General features: G+C 39.9%; 1 protein-coding gene across 27 annotated transcripts in view; it reads right to left on the minus strand.

Moving 5' to 3' along the window:
* Window positions 1-9,307, minus strand: part of MLLT10 (MLLT10 histone lysine methyltransferase DOT1L cofactor) — a 256,175-nt gene extending 246,868 nt beyond the window's left edge. For 14 of the 27 annotated variants that reach the window (XR_011433954.1, XR_011433951.1, XR_011433952.1 and 11 more), the window contains exons 1-3: window positions 8,820-9,270; window positions 8,529-8,688; window positions 5,916-5,995 (exon numbers count right to left, since the gene is read on the minus strand). Coding sequence is in view for 23 of the 27 variants with exons in the window: in XM_070255111.1 (XP_070111212.1) it covers window positions 5,916-5,995; window positions 8,529-8,688 (240 nt within the window). In the remaining 4 variants the exon portion in view is untranslated. Of the gene's footprint in view, window positions 1-5,915; window positions 5,996-8,528; window positions 8,689-8,819 lie in introns of all 27 variants that reach the window. The other 13 variants (XM_070255106.1, XM_070255105.1, XM_070255104.1 and 10 more) reach the window with 4 other exon arrangements.
* Between the last annotated feature and the right edge of the window lie 6,890 nt (window positions 9,308-16,197).

Consider the following 16,197-nt stretch of genomic DNA (forward strand, 5'->3'; position numbering starts at 1 on the left):
TTGGTACAGCAGGAAGACAGAAAATGTCTGATCCCTAATGACTTCACAGAGCTGTCAAAAAAGCTTTAAAATTCCGAACTCCCTTTAAATAAAAGTATTTGTAAATTCCTAATTTGCAGAAACCACTATAATCTAGTCTTTGTTACTAGCAGTCAAATGCAATTCTTAAAAGATGCAAAGCAAATGCAAAAACTCCCCACAGCAGCATCTTCACAAACCCAGCTTAGAGGAACAAGAGCCCAAGGAAGACAACTCCTGAAGATTAGCTCACAGTCAAAAATTACAAAGTACATGAAGATATCTACCACCAGAGTTAACAAAAGAGATGAAAGAATTCCAAAATCTCTCGAGGAGTTTTAAAATATAGTTTAAATGTTCAAATAAATAAAGGACAGAATATAATCCTTAAGGCAATAATAGCAAGATACTATGAAAAATGAAGCCAACTGAAAAATAAAAACAATAGAAATTCTAGATATAATTTACTCAGGAAAAAAATTCACTGATTGGGATTAACAATAAGCATGAATTTGAAGACAGAGCTAAAAAGATTATCCATAATGCATAAACAAGACAGAAAATACGAAAGAGAAACTAAAAGCATGAAGAAAAGAAAGAGAATCAGAAGCACACATCAAAGTACACACACACACTTATAGGAGAAGAAAAGTATAATGGGAAGGTGACGATACTTGAAGAGATGGAGCAGAAAGTTTTCCAAAATACAAGAAAAATGCTGAGTCCTCAGAATAAAAAAGCAGATCAACTCTCAAGCAGGATAAATAGACTGTCAATAAATTTCCTATTAGCTGGGGCTGGCCCCGTGGCCAAGTGGTTAAGTTCGCACGCTCCGCAGCAGGCGGCCCAGTGTTTCGTTGGTTTGAATCCTGGGCGCGGACATGGCACTGCTCATCAAACCACGCTGAGGCAGCATCCCACATGCCACAACTAGAAGGACCCACAACGAAGAATATACAACTATGTCCTGGGGGGCTTTGGGGAGAAAAAGGAAGAAAATTTTAAAAAATCTTTAAAAAAAAGAATAATAAAAAAAATTTTAAAAATAAATAAATAAATAAATTTCCTATTAGCACAAACAGATACCAAAAGACAAACTGGAATAAAATCTTTAGTTACAGGAAAACAACTATTAACCTAGAATTCAAACTAGCATCCAAGAGACCAAAATTATATATATATACACACATACACACACACACAATGGAATGTTATTCGGCCATAAAAAAGGAAATCTTGACATTTGTGACAACACAGATGGCCCCTGAGGGCATTATGCTAAGTGTAACAAGTCAGACAGAGAAAGACAAATATTACTTGAGACCATTTATATGTGGAATCCAAACAGAGAACAGATTGGTGGTTGCCAGAGGCAGTGGGTGGTGGGTGGGGGAAATGGGTGAAGGTGGTCATAAGTTACAAGATGAGCAAGTTCTGAGGATCTAATGTACAGCATGGTAACTATAGTTAACAATGCTGTACTGTGTATTTGAAAGTTGCCAAGAGACTAAATCTTAAAAGTTCTTGTCAAAAGAAAAAAAAATTTGCAACTATGTGAGGTGCTGGATGTTAACTAACCTCATTGTGGTAATCATTTTGCAATATATACATATACCAGATCATTATGTTGTATACCCTAAACTAATATGTTATATATCAATTACATCACAACAAATCTGGAAAGAAAAAAATATACAGATGGGCCCCACACTAAAAGGATAAATGGCTGACTCAGACTGGGGAGAGTACAAAAAGTACCTCAACTCAGGGCCCACCCCATGGCTGAGTGGTTAAGTTCGAATGCTCTACTTAGGTGGCCCAGGGTTTCGCTGGTTTGGATCCTGGGTGTGGACATGGCACTGCTCAGCAAGCCATGCTGAGGCAGCGTCCCACATAGCACAACCAGAAGGACCTACAACTACAATATACAACTATGTACTGGGGGGCTTTGGGGAGAACAAGAAGAAGGAAAAAAAAAAGGGATTGGCAACAGATGTTAGCTTAGGTGCCAATCTTGAAAAAAAAAAGAAAGCACTTCAACTTAATTTTTTAATTTATTATTCTTTTTAAGCAGAAGATCTGAAGCAGGGGCCAGCCCAGTGGTGCAGCAGTTAAGTGTGCACGTTCCGCTTCAGCAGCCTGGGGTTCACAGGTTGGGATCCTGGGTGCAGGCATGGCACCACTTGGCAAGCCATGCTGTGGCAGGTGTCCCACATATAAACTAGAGGAAGATGGGCATGGATGTTAGCCCAGGGCCAGTCTTCCTCAGCAAAAAGAGGAGGATTGGCAGCAGATGTCAGCTGAGGGCTAATCTTCCTCGGGGGGGGCAAAAAAAGAAGAAGATCTGAAGTAAATATGAAGAAGTGACAATTGTTCATTCTGGGTAGGGAACACACAGATATTCATTTTATGTTCTATATTGTTCAGAACTATTTGTGATAATTAAATGTATATTAACATAACTTTAATTAGAATTAAATATAAATACATAATTAATATAGTTAGGTATATAATTCTTATGGTTTTACAGATTGATAGCAATTTATTTGCATTACATATCTTCATTATGCAAAAATTAAAAAATAAAACGATGCAACCCTAGATGAACCCCTAAAACCTTGGTTTTCATTCCATCCAACAGTTTCTCCCTAACGATGTAAGAAGCCAGGAAGAACTGTGAGAAAAAAAGGCAGAGCAACAGCAAAAAGTTACAGCTCACCCCCAGAAGGAAAGGAAGGGTCTTTCATTTAGAGCTAGAATAGCAATACCTAAATAATGCAAATTCTTAATGGGCTTTGGGCCATTTTATTTTTTGCACAATCATGTGTTCAAAGTAGAATATTTAAAATCTAAAATATCCTCTATCTCATTAAAATTATACAAATGAAATTTCTAATAAATCTCTTCAGGCTGTGGTAATTAAGAACAAATACACAGTAAATACAAAAATAGTCATCAGTAACTGAACCTCTAACCACTATGATAATAGTTAGCAAATAGTGTAAAGTCTTAACAAAAATTTTCTAGCAAAACTACATATTCACTTGAGGTGAATCAACTATTTTTATTTTCCTTTTTCCTTATTTTATTTTCCTTTTTCCTTACTTTTTCAACACTCAATCTAATCTTACAACCTCCACTCTCTTCAACGCCCTATAACTAGGGTTCTGCCCACACCAGGGAACTACAGCCACTGTCTCAAGAACCTCTCTTAGCCCTTCAGCATCCTTGGTAGCAATGTCCCTATCAACTATTCTTTCCAGAAAAACCAACTGTGTGTGCTGCTGCTGCACTCTGCAGGTTCTCCTTGTCTGACTACTCATTACCCTTCCTCGGTGACTTGTTCTCTTACTCTCCCAAATGTGGATATTCACCACAGTGCCATCTTCACTTTTCTTTTCTCTAACAAAAAATGTCATTTGATTCCCAGCCTTCCTTCTATGCAGCTCCAACTCAAACTTGACTCCATTATTTTAATCCTAAATTTCCAATGAAAAATCCTAGCAGCATCAAAACCAACATGTCCAAAACAGAACTTTCCCGACTCTTCAAATCTGCTCTCCTCCTCTATTACTACTACTCTATTACTATTAGGGGTATCAACACTCCAGAGTGATCAACCTTGACATCTTAGAATCATCTTTGATTATTCCCTTTCCTTTATCCATTTGTCATTTCATCCTTCAAAATGCTCCCAACCTTCCTTTCTACACTCATATTTTTATAGTAACAGCATCCTAAGTCCTTCAGTTTCAAACCTCCCCTTTCAAATTCATTCTATATGCTACCAAACAACTTGTCTGAAAATACTGCTTTACTTTTCTGGATTTTTACTCTTCAATGTCTGTCAACGTAACACCAGCTTGTAATTCCCCCTTCTCTGAGAAGTGAGCTATCCCAAACCCACAGAGATCTCCCTGTATCTGAGCAACTCAACCCTATTGTCTAGCCATGGCTAATTGGTCCAGAGCTAGGCACCTCATCCAAGCCAAGCCAAAGTTTTCTTCCCCCAAAAGAATATGAGATCTCAACTGAGATTTAGTCTCTTGAGACAGGAGACTGAAAATATTAGGAGCTGAAGTATGGCCATCTTTTACCACAGGAGCAATATATCACACTGTGGTTGAGAGCTTAATCACAGCCCAAACTCCAACTAGATATATATTTCTCTTAAAATTATCATGTCTATATCCATAAAATGAGAATAAGAGTTATCTATCTCATAGATTTGATAGGATGGTTAAAAGAAATAACTGGTATGGAACATTCAGCACACTATCTAACAGATAGTAAACAGTAAAAAAAGTTAGCTAACGATTGTTTGATTAAGTAGCAGAGAAAATGTGTAGAAAGGAAAAGAATGATGCAGACACAGAGAAAAGCAGAAATAAGATTATGACTAATTCAATTCCCTTTTTAAGTCATGGACATATTTCCACGATACGGTTCTTGGCTTCTATATCCTTACAATAAAATACCCTTTCATTGCTTATTTAAGATTGGAGTGAGTGTGTTTCTTACAAAGGACCCTACCTTTTATAACTGCACATTACAGGAATTTAGAGGACGTTGAGCCTCTTCTTTTAAAACCTTTAATGGCCCCCACATCCCACCAAATAAAGCTGAAACAACATGTGTCCTCCAATATACCTTTTAAGATAACTACCTTACTCACCTTGACATTGTGACCCTACCTTCAGAGAGGATAAAGGAATAAAGAACAGGCAACAAGTGGCATTTGAGGCAAATAATGCTGGCATTCTACCACTCTCCATTCGTGACCTCTTTATCCCCCTTCTCTTGATACACACCTTTCTATTTTCTAGTCTTTGTCTGGCCTTGAAGCTAACGTGACACCGCCTGGAACAGCCTTACCTTACTGTCAGTGTTTACTAATAAATTAAAGAGTAACTTCCTTTGCTTGGTGACCCATCAACCCAAACCATGCTACACAGAGGGGAAAAAAGCAAAGAGCAGACCTACACATACTTCACCAAGTCCTAAAATTTTTATGATTGATTTCATCCTCCATTAGCTAATCCTCATTATTCTAACACTCGAACAATAGCTGTAATTCTGCTATGGTGCATTCTCACACACAAAACATATCAACAGAATACTGCTCTGAGTTTCAAAATCCTGGATAAGCTACTCAGCCATTATTTCTACTGATCAAAAATTGCCCAGGCAAAAATAAAAGCTTTGGATTTTGCTATTCATGTAGTTAGAGAAGTTCAAATGTTTGTTTTCTACCTTCTTTCAAATTCTCTAGCCAACAACAAAAGGAAGGAACTGTCTCATTACAAATGGTAATACTTTTATATGATTAATGAAGATAAGATCTATTACTCCCTGATATTTCCAGAAGTTCAACTGGAAAAATGCTTTTGGCCATGAAGAATAAACACACCTCCCTCATTCTTACAGGAGGTTTATGTTGCTGTGCCAAAGGGATTGAATGTCTGAAAATGCTGAGCGCTCAAAGTTAAACTATACATGTACAGATGTAGTAAAACAAATATGAGTCATTAAATTCTCCTGTGAGTTTCTTTATTCATTAAACAAAACCTAGCAGAATTATCAGTATAACTTCCTTATGTGCTGCCATTATAGTCTAACTATGATTAGCCAATTTAACCTCCAAACCAGTAGGTAGGGCTAATAAAACCCAAATACAACTTTATATTTTATCTGTTCAAAATATCCATCAACATATACTTATGCAGTTCAATTTACTGTTCAGATTTTATAAAATCGGTTTAAAACTGCAAGTTAATCTTCAGCCCAAACTCAATATTTGAACAAAAGACTGAAAACCCTTCAAACTGAAACATGAGTGTACATCACCCCAAGCCACTCACTGAAGTATTTTAATGTTTGTGATAAACATTCCTTACCACTCTGGCTGCTCTCTCCTGAGATTCACATTTCCTGCAAAACCATGGTCCAGTGGGTACCTGAACAATGCCATAGCAAGCTGTTGGGAAATAAAATGTTTTAAAATATCTTAAGATTTAAAGAATTCTGGAAAATCAAATACCCTGTCAAAGCCCTATTAAACTAATCACCTCTCAAACTATCCATGTAAACCACCTGCTTTGTACAGAATTAAAACATTTTACATTTATATTTATCACATATATCACGCAGTTAAAATTGTGAGACATTTTAATAAAAATGGTAAAATGCCAATCTTTTGTTATTTCATTTAAACAAGTATACATATTACAAATTTTAACTTATTCTTTTATGATAGGAAGAATGCTAACTAAAACTTAACATATAATTAGAGAGATGTTTTACTCTCTCTAATAGAATAACTCGGAAATTCATTAATTCATTCCTATATCCTGTAGTTTAAACAGCAAGTATTTTAGATAAGTCTAATGAAAATATTTCCAAATCATCTTTCAAAATGAGCATCAGATATTGCAGAAAAGAAAATGAAATGTAACATTAAAAGTGAAATGCTTCCATTTATAAATAGGCAAATCTATAGCGACAGAAAGTAGACCATCGGTTGCCTAGAGCTGAGGGAGTTGGGAAGAAATGGGGAGTAACTGCTAATGGGTCCAGGGTTTCTTGTTAGGGTGATGAAAATGTACTAAAATTGATTGTGGTAATGGATGCAAAAGTCTATGAACATAATAAAAACCAGTACATCGTACACTTTAAATGGGTGAATTGTATAGTATGTGGTTACATTTCAATAAAACCATTACAAAAAAAGTAAAGAGCGTATTAATTTTCAAAAGTATGTGAATGTTCCAACAAGTGATTAGTATATATCACACATCAACATCACAGTCTAGTTGTTTAAAAAACTGTTTTTATATTAATATTTAACTCAAAATTGAAATTTTCTAAAAAACCTAAACATACTAATATCCAATTGACATTCTTGCATGAGCTTGCTTAAACTTGAAAACATCTTAAATATTGGAAAGGACTTAAAGACTATAAAAGCAGCACAAATTTTTAAAACTCCAAAAGCTAAACTTCTAACCCCTTTCAAAATTTGTAAATATGTCAAAGTAAAAATGTTGTATCCACCAAGAAACACAGCATCAGTGTCCAAAAACTTATATTTAAAATCAGAAGTACTTCTAGAGAGGAAAGTTTAAGACTTAAACGAAGATTTTCTATATTGGGAAATGAGATTACTTATCAAAAGTTGATAAGGTATCATCCAATTCATAAAAACACCTCCAAAATGCCACTGAACACCGTAACAGAAATACTATATACGAGTCGAAGACCTCAAAATCAGTTTCAATACACTCTTTTCACTCCTTAAAAACGGAAGGTGGGCAACTCTGCTCTTCTTTGAAAGAAACTGGGAATGACAGCCTTCTCAGGTTAAGTTACATCGCTACCGCCTAAGTCTCCCTTCCCAGTTGGGAGATTCCATTCTACAAAAATGACTTGAGACCCTTAGGCTCAGACTTTCCTCTCTCATTTGGCAGTGTCCTTTCCAACACACTTCTAAACTACATCTCCATCACTCAAGGCCAGATTCAGAAATGGGACGGTGGGCGGGTTGTGAATTACAGGGAGAGTCTAAAGCCACCCAAAACCTCTCTAGGTTGTTTCAGCCTCAATTCCTTACCCCATGAAATGGAGTCAGAAACTTTAACGGCCAGAAAACTATCTCGCTGTCGTCCTCCTCGGCTTTCCGGTATATCCGAAAAACTCACCGAATGGAAACACCCAGAAATAAACTAAGATGCTCGCCCAGTCACTGGCTGCACCACCACCTGCTCTTCTCTCCGTCCCTTAAGCTGAGGAAGTGGCCTGCTGCAGCCCCAGAACAGCCTCCTCCGCCAGCCCAGAGCGGCTCAGCCCAGCCAGCCCGGCCTGCAGCGGCGCGACCGCGGCGGCGTTCTCCGCCGTCTTCCCCGCCGGGCGCTCCCGGTCCGCAGCCGCAGGGTCGCCGCCAGCAGGCCCGGGGGGCCGCAGCGGGCGCCTCCCCTCCGCCATCGCAGGCGGCCAGGCGGCCACCCGCCCCCGCCCCCGCGCAGCGCGTGGCGCTCCCGAGCCTGACTCCATGCCACAGGAAGTCTCCAGACACACTGCGGCAGACAGGAGCGGCCGGGCGAAGGGGAGGGCTCTCCACGTCCCCAAACCCACAGCCACGGGGACACGACCGAGGGGCGTCCGCCCAGCGCCCCCGCGCCCCCCTGCCTCCAACCACCGCCCCACAAAGTCTCCAGCCCCGCAGCTCCGGGCGCAGGCGGCGGCCAAATGACACTTGAGAGAGTGAGCGCAGCGTCACATGACAGGCCAGGCCACACGCACTTTCTCCCACATGCACAGCCCACACCCCCTCCGCCCCGCCGCCGACCCTCCGAGTCAATCCCGGGCCGCGGACCGGCGGGGGCGGGGCGGGGGAGGGGCGGGGCGGGGCGGGGGAGGGGCGGAAGGGGAACTGGCAGTTGCTGCCAAGGTGGGGGAAGCGGTGACGGTTGGGCGCAGGCCGGGTCCGGCCCGGCGGGCGGTTGGGTGTTTACCTTGATGCACCGCGACGCTGCAGCCGTGCCCGTCGCAATAAACCAGCGGGTTTTCGGCCCAGCCTCTCTCGTCTGAGCAAACGCAACAGCCTCCAATCATCTCCTTCATACTATGGGAGACCTCGTCCTCCAGTGACACGGGCCGGTCGCTAGAGACCATCTAAGAGGGAGTTGGGGGGACCATTAAAAAACACATGCAAGCCGATTAGTGCTTCCCCCCGCACAACCGCCCGCGCCCCCGCTCCCTTCCCGGCGCCCCGGCCCCCGCCCGCCGCTCGGCCGCTCGCTCACTCGGGCTTTGCCGCTCAGTCACTCACGTTCCGCACAGGAGTCAGGAGCCATGTCCTTGCTGACTCCCCCCACCTCCCCTCCACCGCCTCCTCCGCCTCCTCCTCCTCCTCGTCGTCTTCCCTCCCCACCTCCACCCGGCCGCTAACGCTGGAGCCCGGAGAGGGCACACATAATCAAGTAGGCCTCCGCACAGGCGCACTGGGGGGGCTCCCGCTGGGCCAGGGGCAGCGAGGGAGGGGAAGGGGGCTGCGCTTCCTCCTCCGAGCGTCACTCGGCGTGCGCGCCCGCCCGGCGGCCGGCGTGAGGAGAAGGCCCGGGAGGCGAGGCCTGCGTGCGCGCCGCCGCGGCCGGCCGGCAGCCCAGGCCTACCTCCCGGCGCCTTCCCCTCCCCCGCGCCGCACGCCGCCGCCGAGGTGTGCTGCGGGGTGGGCGCGAGTGCAGCCGGCGGCGCGCCGAGGCCCGAAAGACCGACGGGAGGGCGCGGGGGCGCGCACGCGGGGGCGGGGACGTTGGGGCCGCCTTCTGCAGCGTCGGTCGCGCGGGCTGCGTGTGCACGTCGTGAGGAGGCCTCGGAGGGAGGGAGGGGAGGAGGATGGCGAGGGCCGGGAGAGAGGGGGTTTGTGTCAGAGTCGCTGGAGGGGGCTCCCCGGGAACATCTCGGTGCACTGAGAACCTACCTGCCGGCCTTTTCCTCAGGAACTGGCCCATGGGTAACAAGGACTGGGCGAGGATGCCCGCTTCCATGAAGGGTGCAGTGAAGCATGGCTTCCTGCAGTTGGCCGCGCTAACTTCACTGTACTGCCGCAGCCTCTCCACCCAATGCATGCACATCCTGGACTCTCCCCAAAGTTCACCCAATGGAAGTGCCACCAGATCTGCCGCCCATTTACACACCACGTTGGCCCCAGTGACAAATGAAAGCGCATCACAGACTGAAGGTCAAAAGACTGGGTTGGGGTTATATTCGGAGAGGGAACACCAAGGCTACCCCTCAACTTGCTGTGCAGGAGTACAAACGGTTGTTAATCAGGAATTAGCAATATAACGTGATGATCTGGAAAATGCAGTTAAACGATACCAAAGGATGACCCAAGTTCTCCTAGTCAGTCACCAAATGAGAAGACCATGAGACAGCGGAGTCCAGTTTAGATTGAGGATTTCTCTCATCTGGCTCTGTACTCCAAATTTACTCTTGAAAACTTAAGGTCATTTTCTTTTTAAGGTCATTTATGTGGCAGAAAGACGGGAGCTCACTCGTCACATACAAACAGAAAATGGATTAGGCCTATCTGAATAAATTAATTAGCTGCATACTGAGCAGTTTTGAGCTGCAAAATCTTCCACTGTTGCCCTATCCGCTATGCATCCTTGTAAGCCTAATATTGATTTTAGGCAAAAAGTGTCTAATTATAAAAGTTGAGCGTGAAATAGGAATATAGAATATAGACAGACCGTTTAAATGACAAGCATAGTTACAAGGCGAATTCATGGCTTTGGTTAATGCCTTGCAAGTACAGAAAGGTTGTTTATTAGGAATTAGCAATATAATGTGAAGATCTGGATAATGCGTTTATACAATGCTAAGGGATGAAGGAACCCAAGTTCCCCTAGTCAGTCATCAAAAGATAATGGTTTAAGCTTTGAAAGCATTCCAAATGTCCTCATAAAGAAAAAAAATGGTAGCATGGCTGTTTTTTCTATCTCAAATTAATTGCTAGAAATCTATTTAAGAATACAGTAGATTAATACAATACAAGCATATATTAGCAAATATATTCAAACATTCTAAAAGCTAAGTGAGATATCTGCAGTAATGGAAATCTACTAAAAGTGGAACATAGGGAAAAAATGTCCACTAAAGAGACATAAAAATGAGAATTCTCTGTTAGCTATATGAGTGCATTCAGAAGAAGTGACCGTAAGATTATATACTTATAAAATGCAAATTCTTTTCTGGGATATGGCAACAATTAATAAATTTCTGAACATATAATAATTATATTCTTAAAATGTCATTGATATTTATAAAACTAAAACTGCCTTCACACAAAAGTATATTGTTTTGTGCATCTTAACCGTATCTTTACCCTTTTCCAAGGGACACCAGTTCACCATCCAATTCCTGCTCAGGTTCAGACTCCTAGTGACTAATTTTGAGTTAAAATCAATGTAAAACTTGCCTTCCCAAACACTGCAGTCAAACCTTAATGCACTAAATTATTTAAGAATACATTCATTTTATTTGTAATGCACTGGAGCTTAGTTCTTGTGATGCAATTAATTTTTATGTAAAGAAGGATGGGTACTTTCGCCTATTCTGTAACACTTAGTGAAAGAAATCTGGGTAAACACTTGCTATTTCCAAAACAAAACAAAACAAAAATTCGTCATTTGTAAGGGACTTTTGAAATTCAGAAAAATAGAGAAAATACACTATTTCATGAGAACAGGCCTATATATAAATAACGGCATCTGACACAGCAATTTTCTTAAAGATGTACCTATAAATGTTACGATATACGTCAAATTATTTAAAACTGATAGTTAACATACTACGTGAAAAATTATAATAAAAAAAGTAACGGGTGTAAATAGATCATTCTAATTTTAACTCATGTACCAGATACAGAACTTCTTCTTGTATTATATATCAAAAGTATAATATTTAATACATTTCTGTAAAATATTAAGTGGGAAGGAAAAATAACAGACATTATAAAATGGTTCAGATACACAGTTAAGTATTTATTCATTCAGTAAATATTTATTGAACATTAACTGTGAACCAGGGACTGTTCTGAATACAGGAAATACAGCAGGGAGCAAGGTATATTTGTCCTTTAGGTGATATACATACACATATACATCTATATATATACACATATCTATATACATATGCACACATATATATGAGAATTGGATGAATATGCTAATTCTCATACCTCAGAATGGATAAAACATAATTAAATTTCCAGAATTGTTAAAGTTCAAGTAAGTTTTGAAAAATACATGGTAATGTAAAAAAAAAGGTCCATGGGATTTATAGACTAACTTCACAGAAAAGGACAATTTCAAACTTAAAATAATGTTACCCTTTAAATCTGATTCCACATTCTCAAAATATCCCTTGAAAAAGTATATCTAGTACCTGTAGAATAAAACAAAAGCCTGTCGTCTCCAGTATTCTTCACACACAGCAGCTAAGTAAGTACTGGCTCATCTATTTCTCTGAACTAATCATCTGAGGCAAACCACAAAAAACTCAAGTAAAGTATTTTATGATATAACCTCTAACCCTACTATAATGGGTAACTATTTTTTTTCTCTATGGGTAATATATCTTCTTCTAATTTTCTTTATTCCTCAACCTAGGCACCAAATTTTTGGATTTGCCCTTCCATAATCATTTATATAAATGGATACTATGAAAGAAATATTTAAAACCAAATTTAGTTTATAGGTTAGTATTGCTTATATTTATCTTCTCTTTAAATTAAAGTTTTATTTGACTTCTGGTTGTGCATATTATATTTAGTCTATTATGTCTATTGTTCAGGTATATTTCTATAATGAGGAATAGAAATTGAGGTATATTTCTATAATGTTAAGACTAGATGCACTTTCTTTAACTCAGGTTCTTGACTTTCACGAAGTGTTTAAAATTCTGTATTGGCTCTGATACTAAGGTTTTTAAACAAATTCATTCATCTACTAGTACCTCATCAGAAACTGTAATCTTGTTTCTAAATAAATTAGTTGGAAAATGCAAAAGGGCAATTTCTTATAATTGGTACAAACTTTTGGATATATCCTCTTTTACATAAAGAAATCTCTGCATAAGATTTTGTTTTGCTCATTTGGTACCCAAGATTTCTTACCTTTTATGTGAAAAGTTTATTATGAGCCATATATTTATGATAGTATGATTAAAATATTGAGGTACTTCTGAAATTAGTTTTGTTATTTATCTCAGAATAAGTGAGTACTATGTCTTTACAGATACAGACCCACACATGGCACCTATATCATGGAGCACTATTAGAAATTTCATTAAAAGGTATTCATTTCAATTATGTTTTCAATTGATATTCTGTTAATGGCTTTTGGGAAATTCCATTTAATGAAGCGTGCTAATCTTACTAGGTGGTTTATTTTTTTACTCACCATACCACCTAGCAAGTATCTTGCACGTAGTAGGCCCACAATAAATATTCATTTAATGTACAATATTGGTGTTCAAAAGCTAATTGCAGTCTGGGCTTTATTGTTCAGAGTAAAGCAAGACTTTATTTTGTATGTACCACTGAACTAAAATTTCCAAGTAATGCTTAACTGAAATTTTCAGATAAATTGGTTTATTTAAAGATTTTCAATAGTCAAAATTAACATAGGTACAGAGTTTTTATTTACCAGGTAGTTTAGAATTGTCTGTATTTAAATAAGCCTCAAATGTTAACCACCTTTTCATGTAAAAGTCATCATTTTCTTACCAAACAGACCTTAACTTAGAATCAATCAAAATTAATATTATTGTTAGATTCACCTAATTGTTGGAAAGTTAGGTAGTTCTGAAATTTAAATTGTATGTAATCTAAACTTTGAAAACTTTTTAAGAATCAAAAGCCTGATATTTACTTTAAAAGATTTGGTTTGGTTAATCTTGTGTTTGATTTCAGAGCTACTCCTTTTGCTATTAAATTGATATATATTGGCTGTATTTACATTTTTGGGTAAAACACCATGTAATTACAAGTAGAAAAATAATATCTAAAAGATAACTTTAAATCTTCTAGACATTACAGGAACCTCAATAACATTTCAGAGTTGGACTATTTTTTTCCATGATGCAACAATACTTAAAGCTGTTAGACTTTGACTTTTCAGAGTATCTTCAATGTAATGTAAGAGTAGAAGCGTAAAGTCCATGTTCCCATTTTTTACTGACACTGAAGATTTGCATTTCTGTTATAATTAAAGTGTGATTAAAGTGACATATTTAGGTGTCTGTTTATAGGATACAATAAGGTTAACTAAGTGAAAAGATTCTGGACATGGAAAAGAGGAAAATCAGTTTTTGAAATGAAGAGAAACTTGAAAGAAATTAAGCATATCTTGGAGTGAAAAAAAAAGAAGAAGAAGAAATGAAACTGTATTGCTTAATACTATTTGGACCAAAGAAGGTCAGTTTTTAAGATTTAAATGTTTTCCTCTCTGAAAGGGGCCACTGCTTACCAAATCCAAAAACAAGCCCAAGAATATGTTAATTAACTGCATTGTGTCCCAGAAAGAATGAGGTTGACAAATTCATTTTTTCATTCTTTCAATTAATAAACTGTTTGTCTGCTACATCCTAGATATTTTAAATCTATAACGTATATATTTACCTCTTGAAATTGTACATTAACAGTGCCAAGGACCAACATGGCCCCATAGGGTGAATCTTATGAAGCTTAACATTCCTGACGAATTAAACACACAAGCCTCCGATTACTTTTTGTCAGTCTTACTTTACTGTGGCGCTTAAGAGCCAGAATGTAGGTAATTTTTATACGGTGGTACTTTACCCCAATTAAAAAAGCAATGATCTTTGGTGCAAGCACAAGTGGAAAATACAATGACATAAAATTAAAGAAAGGTATTACAAAGACTGATCAGGAATGCTATGTCCTTCTCCTTCCCCACCCCCATTCAAGCCCCTTTTTTCCGCCCATTTGTTGTTTTTCTCACAAATATATCATGACTTGTAACATATTTTTTACTTTAAATGAAACCCAAAAATGCCCGAAACACTCAAAGATGTTAAAAAGATTCAGCTTCTACCATCAACTACAGAGCAGATAAACTTATAAAGCTATTCTAAATGGTCAAAGACTTATAAATAAAAAATGTAAATTGAATCCAAGTGGTTGGGGAGGGGGGGTGTATGGGAGGATGAGTGTGGAAGGAACAGATTGAGAATACCTAATTTTCAACACCTATTTTTTCTCTGTTCAAACCTTTCCATAGTCACATCTCAGATGTTTTCTTATATAAGAGTTTCTCCTTACGCCTCAAAATAAGTCAATGATTTCCATGAGGAAATGCAAGTTTAGGAAGAAGATCCGCAAAATGAAAGTGTTAAAATGCAAACCATTTCTATAGCATTTCAAATGCAAAATCACAACCACCACTACCTTTAACAGACTCTTAAGAGTTCTTTTCAAACAGATGCTATTTATGAACATCATCTGTTAAGTTCTTTCTTGTAATTCAAAACTCTTGTCAAATGATGTTTTCATGATGACGTGTAAATATAATATTCCATTAGAGATCAATTCTAATTGGTTTTAAAAAATCCACCTTAGGAAACGGTGCTGCACAACACACAGACTAGTAATGGGTATTTTAGAAGGAATTTCCGCAAAGTCTGTTATACATCTAAGCCGAAATTACTCTCTTGCTTTAGTAAGATTTGGGCCAAAGGACTGAAATTATTTCTTCTTCATGAGTTTTCACGCACAATGACTTTGGTCTTGTCTTCAAGACCCGCGAGCACTTGTTGGAAATCTTCATTTTTTTACAACTGTGACGTTTGCCTGAAATATTTTCTTTCCACATGCCTCACAAAGAGAAACGTGCAGAGTTTCGTAGGTGGGTTGCAATTACTTGTTTCCAAAACGTGGTTTAAAACCAAATGACACGTTTTTCCCTTTTGAATTTCCCTGTTATTTTGAAAATGCATTTCACGTTAAGAAATCAAGCCTGTTTTTTGTTAGGGGTAGCTCAGCCCTTCCTTTTAAAACTAGACTTCTAGTATACAACAAAGAGCTGAATAATAACAAATAGAGACAGCGAAACGTGCTTTTCCGAACTCCTTTGAACCCCGGCATTCATTTTCGAATCCATACATTCAAAGATATTTAACACATGATATAATCTGCTCTAGCTTTCTGGGTCCAGAAAAAACTGCCCACATTTGTCTCTACCTAGTTATCACTTTATAAACGTATCTGGGCTGCTTTCCCTCTTCTTTTAATGTGGGAGCTGCAGGCTCGCCCAGCTTCCTCCAGTTCAGAGGCACGTTGTAAAGCCTCCTTACTACGTGGAGTTGGGGAGCCCTCGCTGGCCGAGGCTGATGATAAAACTTGCCGCGCCGACCCGGCCCGGCCCGAGCCTTGGAGTTCGGGGAGGCGGGGGTGGGGGTCCAGGTGGACCGCGGGACCCCTCCCTCGGGAAGGACGCGCTCGGCGAGCAGCCGCGCGAAGGCCGAACAATGGGGGCGGCCGGGCGACAGGAGCCGGCTCCCGCTTCCTCGGCCGCGCCGACCGCGCGCCCGACCCCCGCCCACCGGCCCGCCCCGCCGGCCTTTCCGCGCTCGCACCGCCCGCCGCAGCCGGCC

The sequence above is a fragment of the Equus caballus genome, chromosome 29 (assembly GCF_041296265.1).
Source record: "Equus caballus isolate H_3958 breed thoroughbred chromosome 29, TB-T2T, whole genome shotgun sequence".
Lineage (NCBI taxonomy): Eukaryota > Metazoa > Chordata > Mammalia > Perissodactyla > Equidae > Equus > Equus caballus.